The following is a 14,574-nucleotide window of genomic DNA, read 5'->3' as shown; positions in this document are numbered from 1 at the left end:
GCTTGGGTCTGGAGTGGAGGAAAACACTGCATGGCCTCTGGTGGATTTCTTGGTAGGGTGAGTCTGTAAATTTTCTTGGAATCTAGCAGCACTTATTTCCATTTGGGGCTGAGCTGGCTTTTCAGGGGTCCTTTTTCCTGTTCCCTCTCTTTGGCCCTGCCTTTCTGCCTTCCTCACCCTTTCTTCTATTACCCACTTCCCTATTAAGCTCTTGGTTTATTGCTTTTCATAGGGTGGGAGGAAAGGAAATGGTTTCCCCCACCCCTACCCCTTCCCTCAGCAGGAATGGCTGGAAGGGGGAGCCTGGCCTGGCTCTAGGGGACCCAGGGGTGGAGCCAAGGGTGGAGCCAAGGCAGTACTGGATGTCCTGCCAAAGACATTCCTCTTCGATGTCTCACCCTAATTTCCCTCCTCCCTCCCCGCCCATGTCAACTCTCAAGGTAAATAGCTTGCTAGAGGTGGTGTGAGAGCAGGCAGCCTTCTGTGTAACACAGATCCTCTCCCTGACCCCTGCAAGTCTAAGGTCTGAGTCCAGGTCTCCACTTGTGGGAGCCAGACTTCCCAGGGGTCCCGGTGCCTAGGAAGCGGGGGCAGTGCAACAGAACCAAACTCCCCATCCCTGCACCACCACCAGTCTGGCTGAGCAAGACCGTGAGTAAGGGCCTACAGAAACAGCTGAACTCAGTGACTGCTGTTTCCTGAGCGCACACACACCCCCAGGCGCTGGGAAGGCCCCCAGAGCTCCCCGAGGAGACGGGACTCCTCCTGCATGTCATACTGCTGCTTTGGAGCTTAGGCTGTCTCTGGGTCAGAAGCGGCTTAGAAGGAAGACTCTGGACAACATCTTCGGGAGTAGAGTGGGTGAGGAAGGCGGCAAAAGAGAACGAAGGGAGAGGAAAATGAAAACGAGTCCAGGGTGGGGAGTGAGGAAGTGGGTACAAGGGAAGCCCAGTCTCGGTGTCTCCGCTCAGTCTAAAGAGAGAGTGTCGCAGGTGTTCTCTCTGGTGAACCTCTAAGGGGATCAAGATGTGGGGGGACCAGGGAAGTGGGACCTGAGCCAGCCCTTTAGATACTGAGGGCTGAAGGCGGAGTCCTGAGACCTCGGGAGGGCGGTGCTGAGTAGCTGGGGCCCTCCCAGCGATTCCTGGAAGCTGAAGGCTGGGCGGTGGCCCCTGCTCAGCTGACTTCCCCGAAGTTCCTCCTCCCTCTTAGGGCCTCTTAGGGCTGTTGCCGGGCAGGTTTGGAGTTTGGCCTGAGCCTGAGAACCAATCGCAGGTGGCGAATGCAGCCACAGCCCCTCTTAGGGCTCCCCCAGTGTCAGCACCTCCCTTCTCTTTCTGCTAGCCCCCAGCTTCGCTACAGTCTCCAGCCTCTGACTTCTCAGGCTGTGGGCCTTCATCTGAGGGGTCCCCCCTCCCCTCCTCATTTTAGAACTTGCATTCAGTGCATCCTCTAAGGATTCATTCCTCTGGTCACTGAGGCCAGTATGCGGATCAGTGTGAAAGTTTTCAGGAAGGGGAACCTGACCCCAATCACCCCTTTTCCTGTCCCCTTCGAGGAGAGTAGTGTGGCCGGATACCTCCTTGCTGACCTCTGAAGCCTTCTGGAGGGGCTTGGGAGAGAGGAAGCTGTAACCCAAGGTCAGGGAGATGTGGTGGAGGGGCCCTTAGGTTTGGTGCCCTGGGGGGAATTTAGGGAAGGACCTCAGAGGAACTGGACCCCTGAGAATTGAGGTGGGGGTGGGGTGGTGACACTTGATGTGCACAAGAGAGATCAAGCGTGCAGAAGGCCAGCAGATTGCTAGGGCTTCTCATTTCTGAGTGTTTGCTGGGGGAGGGGGAGGGGCTGTGGTTCTATGTCAGTGGACTGAGGGATGAACTTGTGAGGTCTCAGTTCAGCTGGGTCAGAATTCTTCTCCCCGCCCCCTCCCAGCTTCCCCAGGGTAATTACCCACCCAGCTAAGCTACTGCCTTCAGACTAAATTTAGCTCCTAGACTTCTAGACTTCCCCCACCTGGGGTCCTCCCTACAAGCAGGTGCTCACAGCTGCAGGGGTGGGTCTGAGGCGATCTGGACTCTTCACTCATCCAGATTCAGCCTCTCTGGCAACTGGCGGTGAAGCAGAGCCGAGGGCCCCAGTTGCTGGCGCACAGCATGAGTGTCTCAACCTTAAGACACCGTCTCTCAGGAGCCCTTTGGGGAAGGACCTGGAGAACTAGGAGGGCAGGGGGATTAGGGTGGGAACAAAATGCAAGGAGAAGTTCCCTCCAGATTCTCTCCGACCAGATCCTCTTTCATTTCTTGCTTTCCCCTTCTCCCCAGTTTTACAAATAGAGACTTCATTTGAACTTAACACCCCCCCCAACCTGAGCAAACTGAATCAGGGTGATCCCTCCTCTCCCTGAAGCATGGAGAATCATGCCAGACCAGAGATTATAGTTTTGGGGTGGAGTGAGGGGTTCCTACGTTCCCGCCCTCTCTGCTACCAGAATCCCTCAGATCCGCCACCCCTGGCTCTGGGAGGTAGCTGGGTGGGGAAGTCAGAGCTGAGGGGCTTATTTGTCACTGGCAGGTGATGGAGAGATGTCAGCTTTAAAGGGTGGGAGGCACCTTCTACAGGAAGTAGAAAGCCTCAGGAAAGTACCTAAGTCTAAGTCTGTCAACAGGAGAGAGAAACAGTTTGGGTTAACCTCAAACGAGACAGCACAAATCTTCAAGCTGACTCTGGGCTCCCTGGCCCTGTAGACTGGGGAAAACTCTAGAGCGTGTCTCAGGGCTGCAGTCAGAGGGTAGAAAGGGTTGGGGGGAGGAATGTGCAAAACTAGTCCAAAGCAAGGTACGCCTGGGCCGCAGCCGCCAGCGCCACGGGCTCCGATAGGCCACACCAGCTGCGGGGCAGGTGCAGCGCTGACCAGGAACCAGACAGGCGGAGTATTTTATCAGCCAGCACCAGAAAGCAGTGTTTGCATGTCTTAGGAAAGAACCTCTGTGTTAGAGGAGGTATGTGTTCCGTTTCAGGAAGGTCTCAGGTTGGGGTGAGGGTGTGTGTGTGTGTGTTGCATACTTCCAAGCTTGCCTGAATCTCTTTAAGAGATAGCTCTACAAAACTTTAAGTGAGGAGGAAAAGAAACTGGGAGTGGGAGGGAGGATTACTCATAAAGGGAGAAGACTGTGTGTGCCCCTGGGGTCCCTAGGCTTAAAGGCCAGGTGGCAAAGGCCCCGCCCTTGATGGGGCAGAGTTGATCTGCCCTAGACCCAGGCCCGCCCTTCATCTCTTCCTCCCTTCATCTCTTCCTCCCTTCACTCCTGTTAATTCTTGGTTGCCTCCCTCTTTCATGACATCATAAGACCCCTTTTTAGCTCTAGTAGAGGAGTGGACAACCTTTTTCTCTACAAGACTGGAGAGGAAATATTTCAGCTTTTCAGGCCATAGACTCTTGGCTGCAACTACTTGACTGTGCAGTTGCAGCACAAAAGCAGCTGTCGACAGCATGTAAACCAGTGGGCACGGCTGTGCTCCGGTCAGACTTGATGACATTGAAATTTTGATTTTAAATAATTTTAATGTGTCACCAGATATTCTTTTTTTCTACCATTTAAAGATGCAAAAGCCATTCTCAGCTTTCAAGCCATACAGAAACAGGCAATAGGCGGATTTAGCAGGCAGGGAGTTTACCTACCCCTGGGATTTCTTCCATCTGGTGGACCCTTGCTCTGCTCAGCCATAGAAAGTCCTGTTTGTGTGGTCTTTGCTTCAAAATACGGCTGTAGAACCTTTTAATTCAATGTCCTATCTACTGACTTCTTAGTGGATTCTCCCAGGGAATTCAGTGATTTGGACACAGCTAATAGGGGCTAATAAACCCTCAAGGGATATTTCCCCAAATTCCTTATGTTTGTATAGTGCTTTAAGATAAAGCACTTGAATATATTCTGACTTTAAATCTTCCCCATAATAAGGTAGGGAAGACAGCTCAGCCCAGTTTACAGGAGAGAAAATTGCAGCTGACCTACGCTTTTCACTTATAAAATTCTACCTAATTCCTTTGTTCTGTTATTCAGTCTTACTCCCATAGGGCACCCCTTTATCAAAATACTCAATTATTTGGGCCACAGTGATCCAGAATGGATTCAAGTGTTTCTGTTGTTTTCAAATGTCTTTCATGACTTTTCAGCATTTTCGGAAAATCCTGCCTAAATTTTATTTTTCAACTCACAGTTTCAAGGAATTAAAAATCCTTTCAAATACATTCAGCATTTAGGCCCGAGGAAATAATTAAATATAGATACCGTCTTTGCGTAAGGTACACTGTCATGCAAACATAGGCTTATGTATTAATAATTGAGTCACAGGTTTCTTCCTTAGGACAGATTTTTACCACTCAAAATTGTGTGTTGATATGTTCTGTACTTAGAAGCAATGCAGCTGCATTTCTTTTTAAAATAATCTATATCTGGGATTGCTTACCAAATCCTTATTTTGTGTTAGAAGTTTCCTTTCATTCAGTAGCACTGTGACAGTTCACGGTGGGGAAAGGAACCTGCAGAACCTCTGTTTCAGACCTGACCCCAGCTACCACACTTTGAGGTGGGGGGAGAGGGGCCAGGAAGCAGGTAACCAGCCACTCCTCCACCATTACCAAGCTCCTCTGCAGAGCTGTTGTTCCTTAAAGCCGAAAACAAGCCACCTCATTTCAAAACACATGCACACAGACAAAACCTCATTTCAACACAGTTATTTCCCTCTTTCTGTTTCTCTGCTTTGCCTCACGGAGGATTTCTGAGAAATGAAAAAACGTCACCTCCCACAGTTTCAGTCTGCAGTTTTGTTTTAATGATGGAGAGAAGAGTTAGAGAAAGGAGTGTGCTGCCTGGGCATACAGTATTGACTTAAAACTTCACAAATTAAGAGAAATGCCCTTCCCACAGCCCTCCAGCTGAGGTGGGCCCCACCTTGTCTTAGATCTGGGCTTTCAGGGCCTAAGGAAATAAACAAGCTATCCTCTCAGGAAATGTCAGCAACAAAGCAGTGAAACCGAACAGCTGCTCCCTGCAGCAGCCCAGCTGTCCCCATCCCCTCCCCCCACCACCTCATTCCCACCAAGGACAGGAGGTGGGTGGGAACCGCTCCAGGCAGCCTCAGGAATGGAGCTGAGGATGGAATGCATGAAAGATCTGGGCATTGAGATTCAGGAATAAAATGTTCATGAAGGAGATGTTTCCTAGGGAAGCCCCTTACCTCCTCCCAGATCTGAACACCTGAGTCGTACCAGCCCTGTAGGGGAGGCTGAAATGTGTAGCACAATTTTTGGAACCAGCTCCTCCTACTAGACAAGAAAATGAGCCGTTTTTAGGGGCACAGAATTAAAGGCATTTCTTAATCAAAATAAAGTAGAAAACTCATCAAATTCAGGTAGCAACCCAACAGTTAAACACTCTTTTCCTTGTCTGCTTCCCTGGCTGTTTCCCAGCACACCTTGTTCCAGGACAACCTGAGTAAACACACACATGTGACCGCGGAGGGCGGGAAGAAAACCAAGTGGGGGTGGTGGAATTCTGAATGGAATGCAGCCCCAGCTAGTTAGGGGGCTTGGACTGAGACTTCTGGCACTGGCTGAGGATTTAAACAGGCAGAGAAGCCAAAACAATGAGCTCATGGGCAAGAATGCAGCCTGTGGGGAAGTCTGGGCAGTCAGAGCAAACTAGTTTTTTGAACCAGGATGGGAATAGCTGTGATCAAGTCTCCCACGGGAACAGGATTAGGGAGAGTGGAGCCACCATTCAGTATCTTGGGGTCCAGCTGAATAACTTTTGAGGGGCTGTTCTTTGTTAGTAAATTCTGTTCTGCAGAGAGCTTAGCAGGTCTGTTTAAAAACCTGGTTCCTTTCCCTGCTTATGTGAACTTGGGTGGGTAAAGGATGAGATGGCTGGTGGGATGTCTGAGCGAGCTATCCTAGGTGCTCTTAAGATGACTTTGTTCAAAGCAGCTCTGCTGGTGCCAATTCCTACACCAGGGGCCAGTGATGGGTCTGATCCTTAGGGTGTGTGTGTGTTCAGGGCCAACTGGTTAACAAGACAGAGGAAACAACAGTGTCTATCTTCTTTACTTCCCAAATAAACTCAACCCACCTGGTGGTGTGGGGCCAAATTCACACTTCTGAGACCAAAAGAGACATTTTTTTTCCTACCAATGTTTTGCAGTACTTTTATATAAGGCCCCAAATGTTAGAAACTGGAGAGATACAGCATTCACTGGCCATTATGGTGAAGGGGAAGGCAGGGAGGGGAGATGAGAAGAAAAAAATTACCTGTGCGTCTCCCCCTCTCCTACCCCCAGCCGAGGTTCTTTCTCCACTCCATGCTTTTGTGCGTGTTTCCTGCTCACTTTAAGGTCCAACCTCAAAATGTTTATTCTGAAGCCTTCTTGACCACCTCCTACTTCCAGAAGTTGTCACCCTGCTTTGTCCCACCCATTGTCCTATATACCTTTATTATAGCACTTTGTACACTGTATTCTGATTATTTTTGTCTGTGTCATCATTCCTGCTAGACTGTGAGCTTTAACGTTGTGCTACAATTGCTTGCTTTCTATGGATTTGTTATGCACAAATTCTTCAGATGTATGTCCCAAGAACAAGGATAATCTTTTACATAACCACGATACAATACACTCAAGAAACTGAACACTGATACGGGACTACCTCACACACTGCCCATATTAAACTTCCCCCAATTGTCATCTCCCTTACAGCTTTTTTTCATCCAGGATGCAAAGATCATTTAGTTGTCATGTTTCTTTTGACTGTTCCCTAGTTTTGTTCTTGTTTTTGTCATTGATCTAATTCCACTGTGGTGGACAAATCATTTTAAAGTTAAGATTTACTTTGTGGCCCAGTACATGGTCAGTATTAGTAAATGTTACGTGTGCACGTAAAAGAATGTATTCTGCCATTGTTGGGTGGAGCAGTCTGTAAATGTCAGTTTGGCCTGGTTGGTTGTCGTGCTTGTCAAGATTTCTATTTTATTGATTTTATGCCTATTTGTTCTATCAGTTATTGAGGGAGGGGCACTGAAATCTCCTACTATAAATGTGAACTTCTCAGTGTCCTCTTACACTTTTTTTTAAATGAGTTTTATTTTAAGAATATTTATTTAGTATTGTATTACTTTATTAATTTTTTGGCAGGGGAGTGCGATTAGGTTTATTTTTAGAGGTACTGGGGATTGAACCCAGGACCTTGCACATGCTAAGCAAATGGTCTACCACTTGAGCTATACCCTACCCATCCCTAGTCTTTTCTGACTGACTTCCTTGAGGGGAAGAATGTCTCTTTATAATTCCAGCATCCAACAGTGCATGGTGCACAGTAAGCAGTCCCCTGACAGGTAATAATAAATGAAGATGCAACAGACATCTGACTGCCTTGAGCTTGCTAAATGTCTTAGCTCACTGCAGTGTCAAAACATTCTTAATGAACTAAGGTAATCCCTGAATAGGGTTTGAGGAGAGAAGGCAAAATGGGTAAGAATACAGAAACCAATGGCAGAAACAAGCCATGGAAACAGATACTTGGAGGGGGTAAAATTCAGAGTAGTATTCTTGGCCCAAACACACTTCCCGAGTCAGGTAGTACTATGCAGGTTAAGAAAGTAACTGCAAAAATGAAACCAGTATAGATAGCATGGGAACAAAAGCCTGCCATAAGTATTCTTTTTACCTCATGAGAATCATTAGTAAAGAACTCTGAATTCTGAGAGATCTGTTCCATCTGCCTAGAGGCAGAGGTCCCAACCCCCATCTTTCCACATGCTTCACATAACTAAGATAACATTGTAACCGCTTGGAAACTAAACAGGGGCAGAGTTAAAATTTCAAATCTTGAAACCAGAAGCCTTGAACAGTGTGGGAGGGTTCAGGAAGACAAAGTTCTACAATCACTGAACAAGAGGAGCCAAAAGGAACTAGGATAAATTCAGACAGACACAGCCGATCAGCTCCAACCCCAGGAATTAAGGGCTTGTACTCTGGGCATCTGGCTGGAGCCATGCTACACACCAGTTGGACAAATTATTTCACTTCAACTTTTGTAAAACCCTCCAGCTGTCACAACTGCTTTAAAGAAAAATGTTCTGAAACAGTTATGAAGCAAGAGCTGGCACTAAAGTTGAAAAACGGAACTAAATAAAAAGCCCAGTTGTGTCAGATGAGGGGAAGCGCTGATTATGTTGACGCCCTCAGTGACTCATGCTGCTGGTTACCATTTGACTCAAGGTTTTAAGGTGTTAAACTAAGGAATATTGCCATAGAAAGAGCTTCACATCACAACACAGCAACAGGTGCAGTAGTGCTGTGCAGAACTTAACTCGGATCAAGATTTGGGCCTCAAGTCCTGTGCTATCCACCATCCACTGCTCAGCTTGGGAGTTCACTGTACAAAACAGTTTTCTTTGTAATGATAAAAAGTTGCCCCCTTTTGGTAGTCAAGCTCCAGCAAAAGAGGGGCTGCCCAACAGAAATGCACAAAACCTGATTGGGGGAAAGCCCAGAATCCTGTTCGCATGACTAGTAGCATTTGGTGCCCGGGCTTAAAAACCAATATGCAAAGCTCCTATTTGCACGTTTCCATGGTGACTGGCTCCCTTTCAAGGTAGCTGAAAATAAGAGACAGGACAGGGCTTCTGATACTGACTTCCTTATTCTCACCTTTCTCAGGGAAAAGGGGAAAGTACTGAAGCGTGAGTACGAAGAACCTTATCAAGTCTTAATTCTTCTAGCTCTTTCACTCGTCTCAAAAGGTTTAATGAGGTGGGGAGATTCAATAACCCCTGTAATGAACCCTCTTAACCCAAGTTATACCAACACTAGCAGATATCAAGACAGGGAATTTGATTTCTGTATTAAGATGTACAGGAACTATTCCAAACTAGAGCAGTAATACATTTAATTAAAAAGCCAACACCTCTAATTTGAATGAAAGAAGGGGTTTTTCTGAAGGAAACTCCTGCTCTAAGGCAAATCAGTTTTATGGGGCTTTTGCTGTTTAATTCACCTATTTAATTCACTTATTTGCTCAGCTGACATGCCTCAGATAATTGCCTAAGAGGGGGAAGGAAAACAGGAATGGTTTAGAAAACAACCGTACCACACCTTGTATTTGAATAAAAGGTTTATTTTCTTCTCAGGAAAAACAGGAAGTTAGGGACACATTTACAGCCCACAGTAATTTGTAGTTGGTCCTAACCCTTCCTGGCACAGCTGTCAACAGAGTTAGCTGTTTACCAACCAAGGTGTTCACCCCCAATAGAATGTGCACGGACGACACTAGAGGACTGCAGGTTTCTCCCTGAGAGAAGCGTCAGGAAGAAGTTGCTGAGCGAGCCATCTTTCCAAGCAGCCCCTCCTCCCTTTCCATTTTGGAGGATTTGCCTGAACTGTGCAGCTAGTCAGCACTTAAGAACACATGCCTCCTCTCCCTACAGAACCACCCACTCTCCCCCCCAGAGCACTTGGGCTCCCTAAGCCCTCACAGCCCCTGACCCAAAGTATCACCTAAGATTCTCATCTACATTTCAGCAGTCATACCTAGTAAACTGGGAAATGGGGCCCCTAAACTCCACCAATCGACATCTCTGCATTTATTCCACAACTGGCTATGGGGAGACAGGCCTTTTAGTCACGTAACCAGATCTTAAGATTAACTACATAAAGTGCTTTTAGGTCCTTAGAGACAGACATGATATAAATAAGTGGTCTATGATCAAGAACGATAAATACACAGGTAAAAATAGCTCTAGCTAGATGACCTTATGGCTCGGAGATGGGCAGGCAGGGCAATTCTTCCCTATTACATTCTTAGTCATTTTATTCACGCCTATTTTTGTCTGGCGTCCACATACTAAAGGTCACATTTGGAGGCTGAAGCTTTCAAATGACCCTAGTTCCTCTATGGAAGCTTTCTTCAGTTTACCAGTAGCTTTTATATAACTGAGGTCTACCAGAGCCCACCAATTTTTACAACTTTCAGTGAGCTCATTTAAATGCAAAGGAACTTGAGAGGTTAAGATGTTGTTCTCCATTCTGAAAATCCCTAACGGGACTTTTGAAATTTTCTCCCCAAGATAGGATAAAGCAACAACCAAAAAGGTATCAGTCAAGGAAAAGGGACTCTTCTCACGTCATGACTGTTACTGTCAGCACCCATCGTACAACCACCTCCTGAGGACAAAATTCAAGAAGGATGGAAGTCTGTGAACTCTAGGGTCGCCACTTAGGTTCCTAGTGCCAAAACTGAAAGGGCTAGTAAGAGTTCATGGATGGCACGGTAAGTCTGCAGAAACCGATGTATATGAGTAACTGTAGAGGAAGCAGAACAAGCAGCAAGAAATTTCAAGGAAGGATAGGAAGTAAACGGTAAGTATGATAAAACATCAAGTCTTAAATCCACAAGAGATGCCAATGTAATACAAAAATTTGAGACAAAGCTTAAAAATCATTAACAGAAATGAAGTACTTGTTTTATTAATATACTAGGCTTAGACCCGTGTTTAACAAGCAAGCCTAATAGCACCATGGTTAGATTATGGCCTGCTTTTCCAAGCCATCATTTTACAATTTATTAAGCAAATAAGGGATCAAATGTCTCTCATCCACCTGATATGATCTTTTTATACATACTGCTAATAAGTCCCACTTGGAACAGCTGAAAATGCTTTAGCAAAAGCTTTGAAGATTAGCTCATGAGCTCAGTTTAAATTTCACCAATTAAACAAGGTCAAATGAAAGGAACTCAAATGAGTAGTTGCCCAATCAGAGCCCATTATTTTTTAAGTCATCAGCCTGTGTGCCCCACTCCCCAAATACAACTCTGCCTTGACTCAATTTTTGACAATCCACATATAACGAAGGATTAATTTCTATTCCTCAATTTCTGTCTCAGATTTAAAAAAAAAAAAAAAAAAAAAAAAAAACCGAAACCAAAACCCCGCTCTGCCCCAAAACCTATCTAAGGAATACTTACCAAAATGAGATAGGAAAAATTAAATCCTGCATAGTTATAAATCAGAATTGTTCCACTACAACCAGGTTGCATACAATTACATCAGCTGGTTTTGTATACAATCTAGGACTAGAACAAAGTTTACAATAGAAAAGCTGTAAGAAATAGGTTCCTAACTACAGAAGTTGTAAATTTCCAAGGGTATGAAAAAACTAAATTCCACTTTCCCCTCTTTACATTTCAAAGAAATAATTTTCTGTAAAATATACAATTTTTACAGACAAATACATTTACAAGTTTTTGTCTTAAAAACTGAGGATAATCCTAATTCATAACTGTAATTGAGCCTTAGATCAAGTTCCTGGCCATTACACTAGGCTAATAGACTAAGAATCACTCAAAACAAGTCAAATCTGAACAGGTATAAACGTCCTGAGCACTTGGACTTTCTATTCTTCAGGAAGTACACCTGGGAAAGCAAACAGGGGAAACAGCTTCCCCTGACTGTTGTACAGTACTGAGGCTTCTAGTCATAGTTCCATCACTTGTAGCTTAAATCCATTGTGCACACACCACTGGCGTTGTTAGTGCTTCTCTTTAAACTCTATAAAAAGTTAATGAATTCAATGGGCATATTTAATGAACTCTGTGACTACCCCGGCTACTGGCCACTTTCCTGTTCTAGACAAGATAGTCTCTCCACTTTTATCATCTTCACTAAAACTAAAAGTCCTCTTCCATGGCCTCCTTAAGTTCGCCTGTTGCCGAAAACAAGCTCGGCTTCCTTCAGACAGTGAAAGAGGGGATTACTTTTCCCATGTATTTATTCCTTTTAGCCATAATCCTCCTGCCACTTGTTTTTCTCCCTTGCTAGAGAAGAACTTGTGGAGGTTACAGCGTGGACAGCTTGAAGTCCAATTCATAAATACATTTGATATCACAGCAGATGTATATGGTTTTGGTGGCTGAAGTTGGTCGAGCCAATTATTGCACTTAAAAGGCTATCTTATTAGATATGCCAAACCAGCTCCTACTCCAGCAACACCTGCAAAAGCCAGCAGCACATTTCTGATGCCACCTTCTAGGTCCTCTACATGGAAGAACTCCACAAACCCATCCTAGAAAACAAAAAAGAAAAGCACATTTTCAAGTATGGGCTTCCACTGGCTTAAAAACACTATTTACAAAGAAAAGATAAAAGTATTTAAGGTTCTCCCCAAAATGCAACATGGAATCAATTATTATTTACTCCCAGACTGCAAAAAAGACACACATTATGCAATTAAAAGGGAGGGGGCCTCAAGAATGAATGTAGTTTACTCTCATCCCCAGGTGATTCTTATTTCTTCAAAATTTGAATCCACTGGTGTGAGGAGTATCCAGCTGAATTACAATAAAATGCCCAAAGCAAAAGGCTCAACGAGTAAAAGAGCCTACAGAAAAACAGGATTTTTGATGCAACAGTTCAAGACAATGATACCATACTCTCTATGGACCCACTACTTAATATCAACATCAAGCAACCAGAGGTCCATAAGTTAGAGCCTGAAAACTGAATTATGCATCTTAAAAACCTTTAGACATCCGGGCTTTCTCCATTCCACTTCCACTCCAAGGCCCCTCTTCAACCTTAGAACAAACTTACCCAGCCTCTTTGTTTGACTAGCCAGTCTCGTTTTGTCCTTACGAGAACATCTGTGATGCTTTCTGCCAATGGTTCGATGCAGCTTTCTTGGTTTATACTCTTCAAGTGTTTGGCCACAAAGGCACCAAAAGAAATAAGAGTCACAATCCTGCCCCAGTTTGTTACTCCGTCACTGAAAACATGAACCATCACTCGAGACAAAGATTTGACATCATCTTCGTTTTTGATGTCCAGTTTCCGAAGCATGCCTGAGAGGAAGAAAAGCATGCAGGCTCTCACGGCTTCCTTTGTCTAAACCAGGGCACGATTCTCCTGCCCACTCACGGCGGGGGAAATCGCTATTTGGGCTCTATAGAACTAAGGCCGATCCCGCTTAAAAATTGACATCCCACCCTTTCCGGGCTTTGAACAGAACTGCCATTTCCAGAAGACTCAAGTGGGCGGAAACAATGACTCACGGCCAGAATATTCTGGTTTCAGAAATAGGATGAGAGTCATTTCAACTGACTCGTTTCGGTTTCCACCCATCGAAGGTGGGTGAGTCCAGAGAGCCGAGAAAACCAAGTGCGACCTTCGCCACTAACCCGCTTACCTTGGAAGGCCGTCTCGTGGTTGCGCTGCACACCGTCCCCGACCCGTCGTAGGGTCTCTAACGCCTTCCGGATGGCGCTCCCAGACCCGCCCATTGCCTTCGCTTCCTTGGCGCCGGTGGCCTGCTCCCGAAGGTACCGAGAGATAATCTCCAGTGACTGCCGGTACAACTCGTCCTCCTCCTCCTCTGCGGGGGGAGGCGTCGAGGGAAGTGAGCCGTCCGTACCGGGGCCATTACTGGCCTCCCCGACCAGCTCCAGCAAGGGCAGGACGGCAGGTCGCTTCGCGAGAGGCTCCGGCTCGTAGCCGTCCAGCTCCTCTTCGGGCGACATTATGGCGTCGGAGGCCGGGGATTCCATCTCTTCAGGCGGCGACGCGCGGCGGGAGGGCGCGAAGAATAGCAGCCTGGTGGGGGTCGCGGTGACGTCGGGGCCCTCGGCACCAATGGGCGAGGGCCGCGCGACCCTCCGGGCGTCCGGCGCAACAGTGGCCGGGGGGCTCCCGCCGGCGCTTCCGCCCATCACCGCGCCGGCTTCCCCTCCCCCTACCTCTCGCCGGGCCGTGGCCTCCTTCCCGGCGGCCAAAAGCCGCCCTCCGGGAGCGGAGGCGCCGCTGCCACTGCCAGCCCCCAACCCGGCCCCGCCACAGTAGAGGTTGAGTCCAATTACTGCGTTTCTCTGGAGGCCAAACATCGCAAGCCGCCGCCGTCGCCACCTGGTGAGAAAAACGGGGGAGACCCCGACTCCTTACTTGAAGGAAGCGGAAGTAAGAAGTGAGAGAGGCGCTCCTAGATCACGGTTTTAGGGCCCGTCCTACGCGGTGGCGTCAGCACTCTTAAAAAAATTTGATCTCCATAAAAGGGGGAAGGGGCGGAAGCTTCCGGCGACTGCGCACGGCACCTAACCGGCGGGTCAGGGCAGGGGTGGGGCCTCGGGCTGGGCGGGGCCTTCCGGCTCTCGTGGACGGTTACGTAACGGCGGCCCTGGCACCTGGTTCGGTGGGCTCGCCCTCCTTCCCTACGCGGACCCTGGCGGCTAATAATGGCCGTCTCGGTGTTTCCCTGAGCCCTGATTTGCGAGCTCCGGCTGTTGCTTTTGTGCCAGAGGGTTTTTCCCCACACCAAAGCCTTAACCGTGGAGTCACTCAGAGGCTGAGGAAGGAAGCTGAGTAAATTCCGCCACGGATGGGGAACAACAGTCTTAGATAACAGGGATAAATAAAAGGCACTGTTGGGAACCTGTAGTTATTCTGCACATCCTCAGCTCTCTACTCTCATTCCAACATTGTTTGGAAATGGGGACGCTCCATGGAGTGTCCTATAGAATCATTTTTCTGTAAATTG

At 47.0% G+C, this 14,574-nt stretch overlaps 1 protein-coding gene across 2 annotated transcripts; it reads right to left on the bottom strand.

Annotated features, from left to right (window-relative positions):
- Positions 1-9,148: 9,148 nt before the first annotated feature.
- MCL1 (MCL1 apoptosis regulator, BCL2 family member) lies at positions 9,149-14,104 on the bottom strand. 2 transcript variants are annotated; one of them, XM_032464352.1, is made up of 3 exons: positions 13,234-14,089; positions 12,642-12,889; positions 9,149-12,114 (listed from the first exon to the last, which is right to left on the bottom strand). In XM_032464352.1, exons 1-3 carry the CDS (start codon positions 13,922-13,924, stop codon positions 11,998-12,000), a joined length of 1,056 nt encoding a protein of 351 aa, XP_032320243.1. In that variant the 5' UTR covers positions 13,925-14,089; the 3' UTR covers positions 9,149-11,997. The 2 variants fall into 2 exon arrangements, with proteins under 2 accessions (XP_032320243.1, XP_032320244.1); XM_032464353.1 differs by lacking the exon at positions 12,642-12,889 and having other exon boundaries at positions 13,234-14,104.
- Positions 14,105-14,574: the final 470 nt, after the last annotated feature.

The sequence above is a fragment of the Camelus ferus genome, chromosome 21 (assembly GCF_009834535.1).
Source record: "Camelus ferus isolate YT-003-E chromosome 21, BCGSAC_Cfer_1.0, whole genome shotgun sequence".
Lineage (NCBI taxonomy): Eukaryota > Metazoa > Chordata > Mammalia > Artiodactyla > Camelidae > Camelus > Camelus ferus.
The sequence above is the reverse complement of the archived record's forward strand: the minus strand, read 5'-3'. Positions and strand labels throughout refer to the sequence as shown.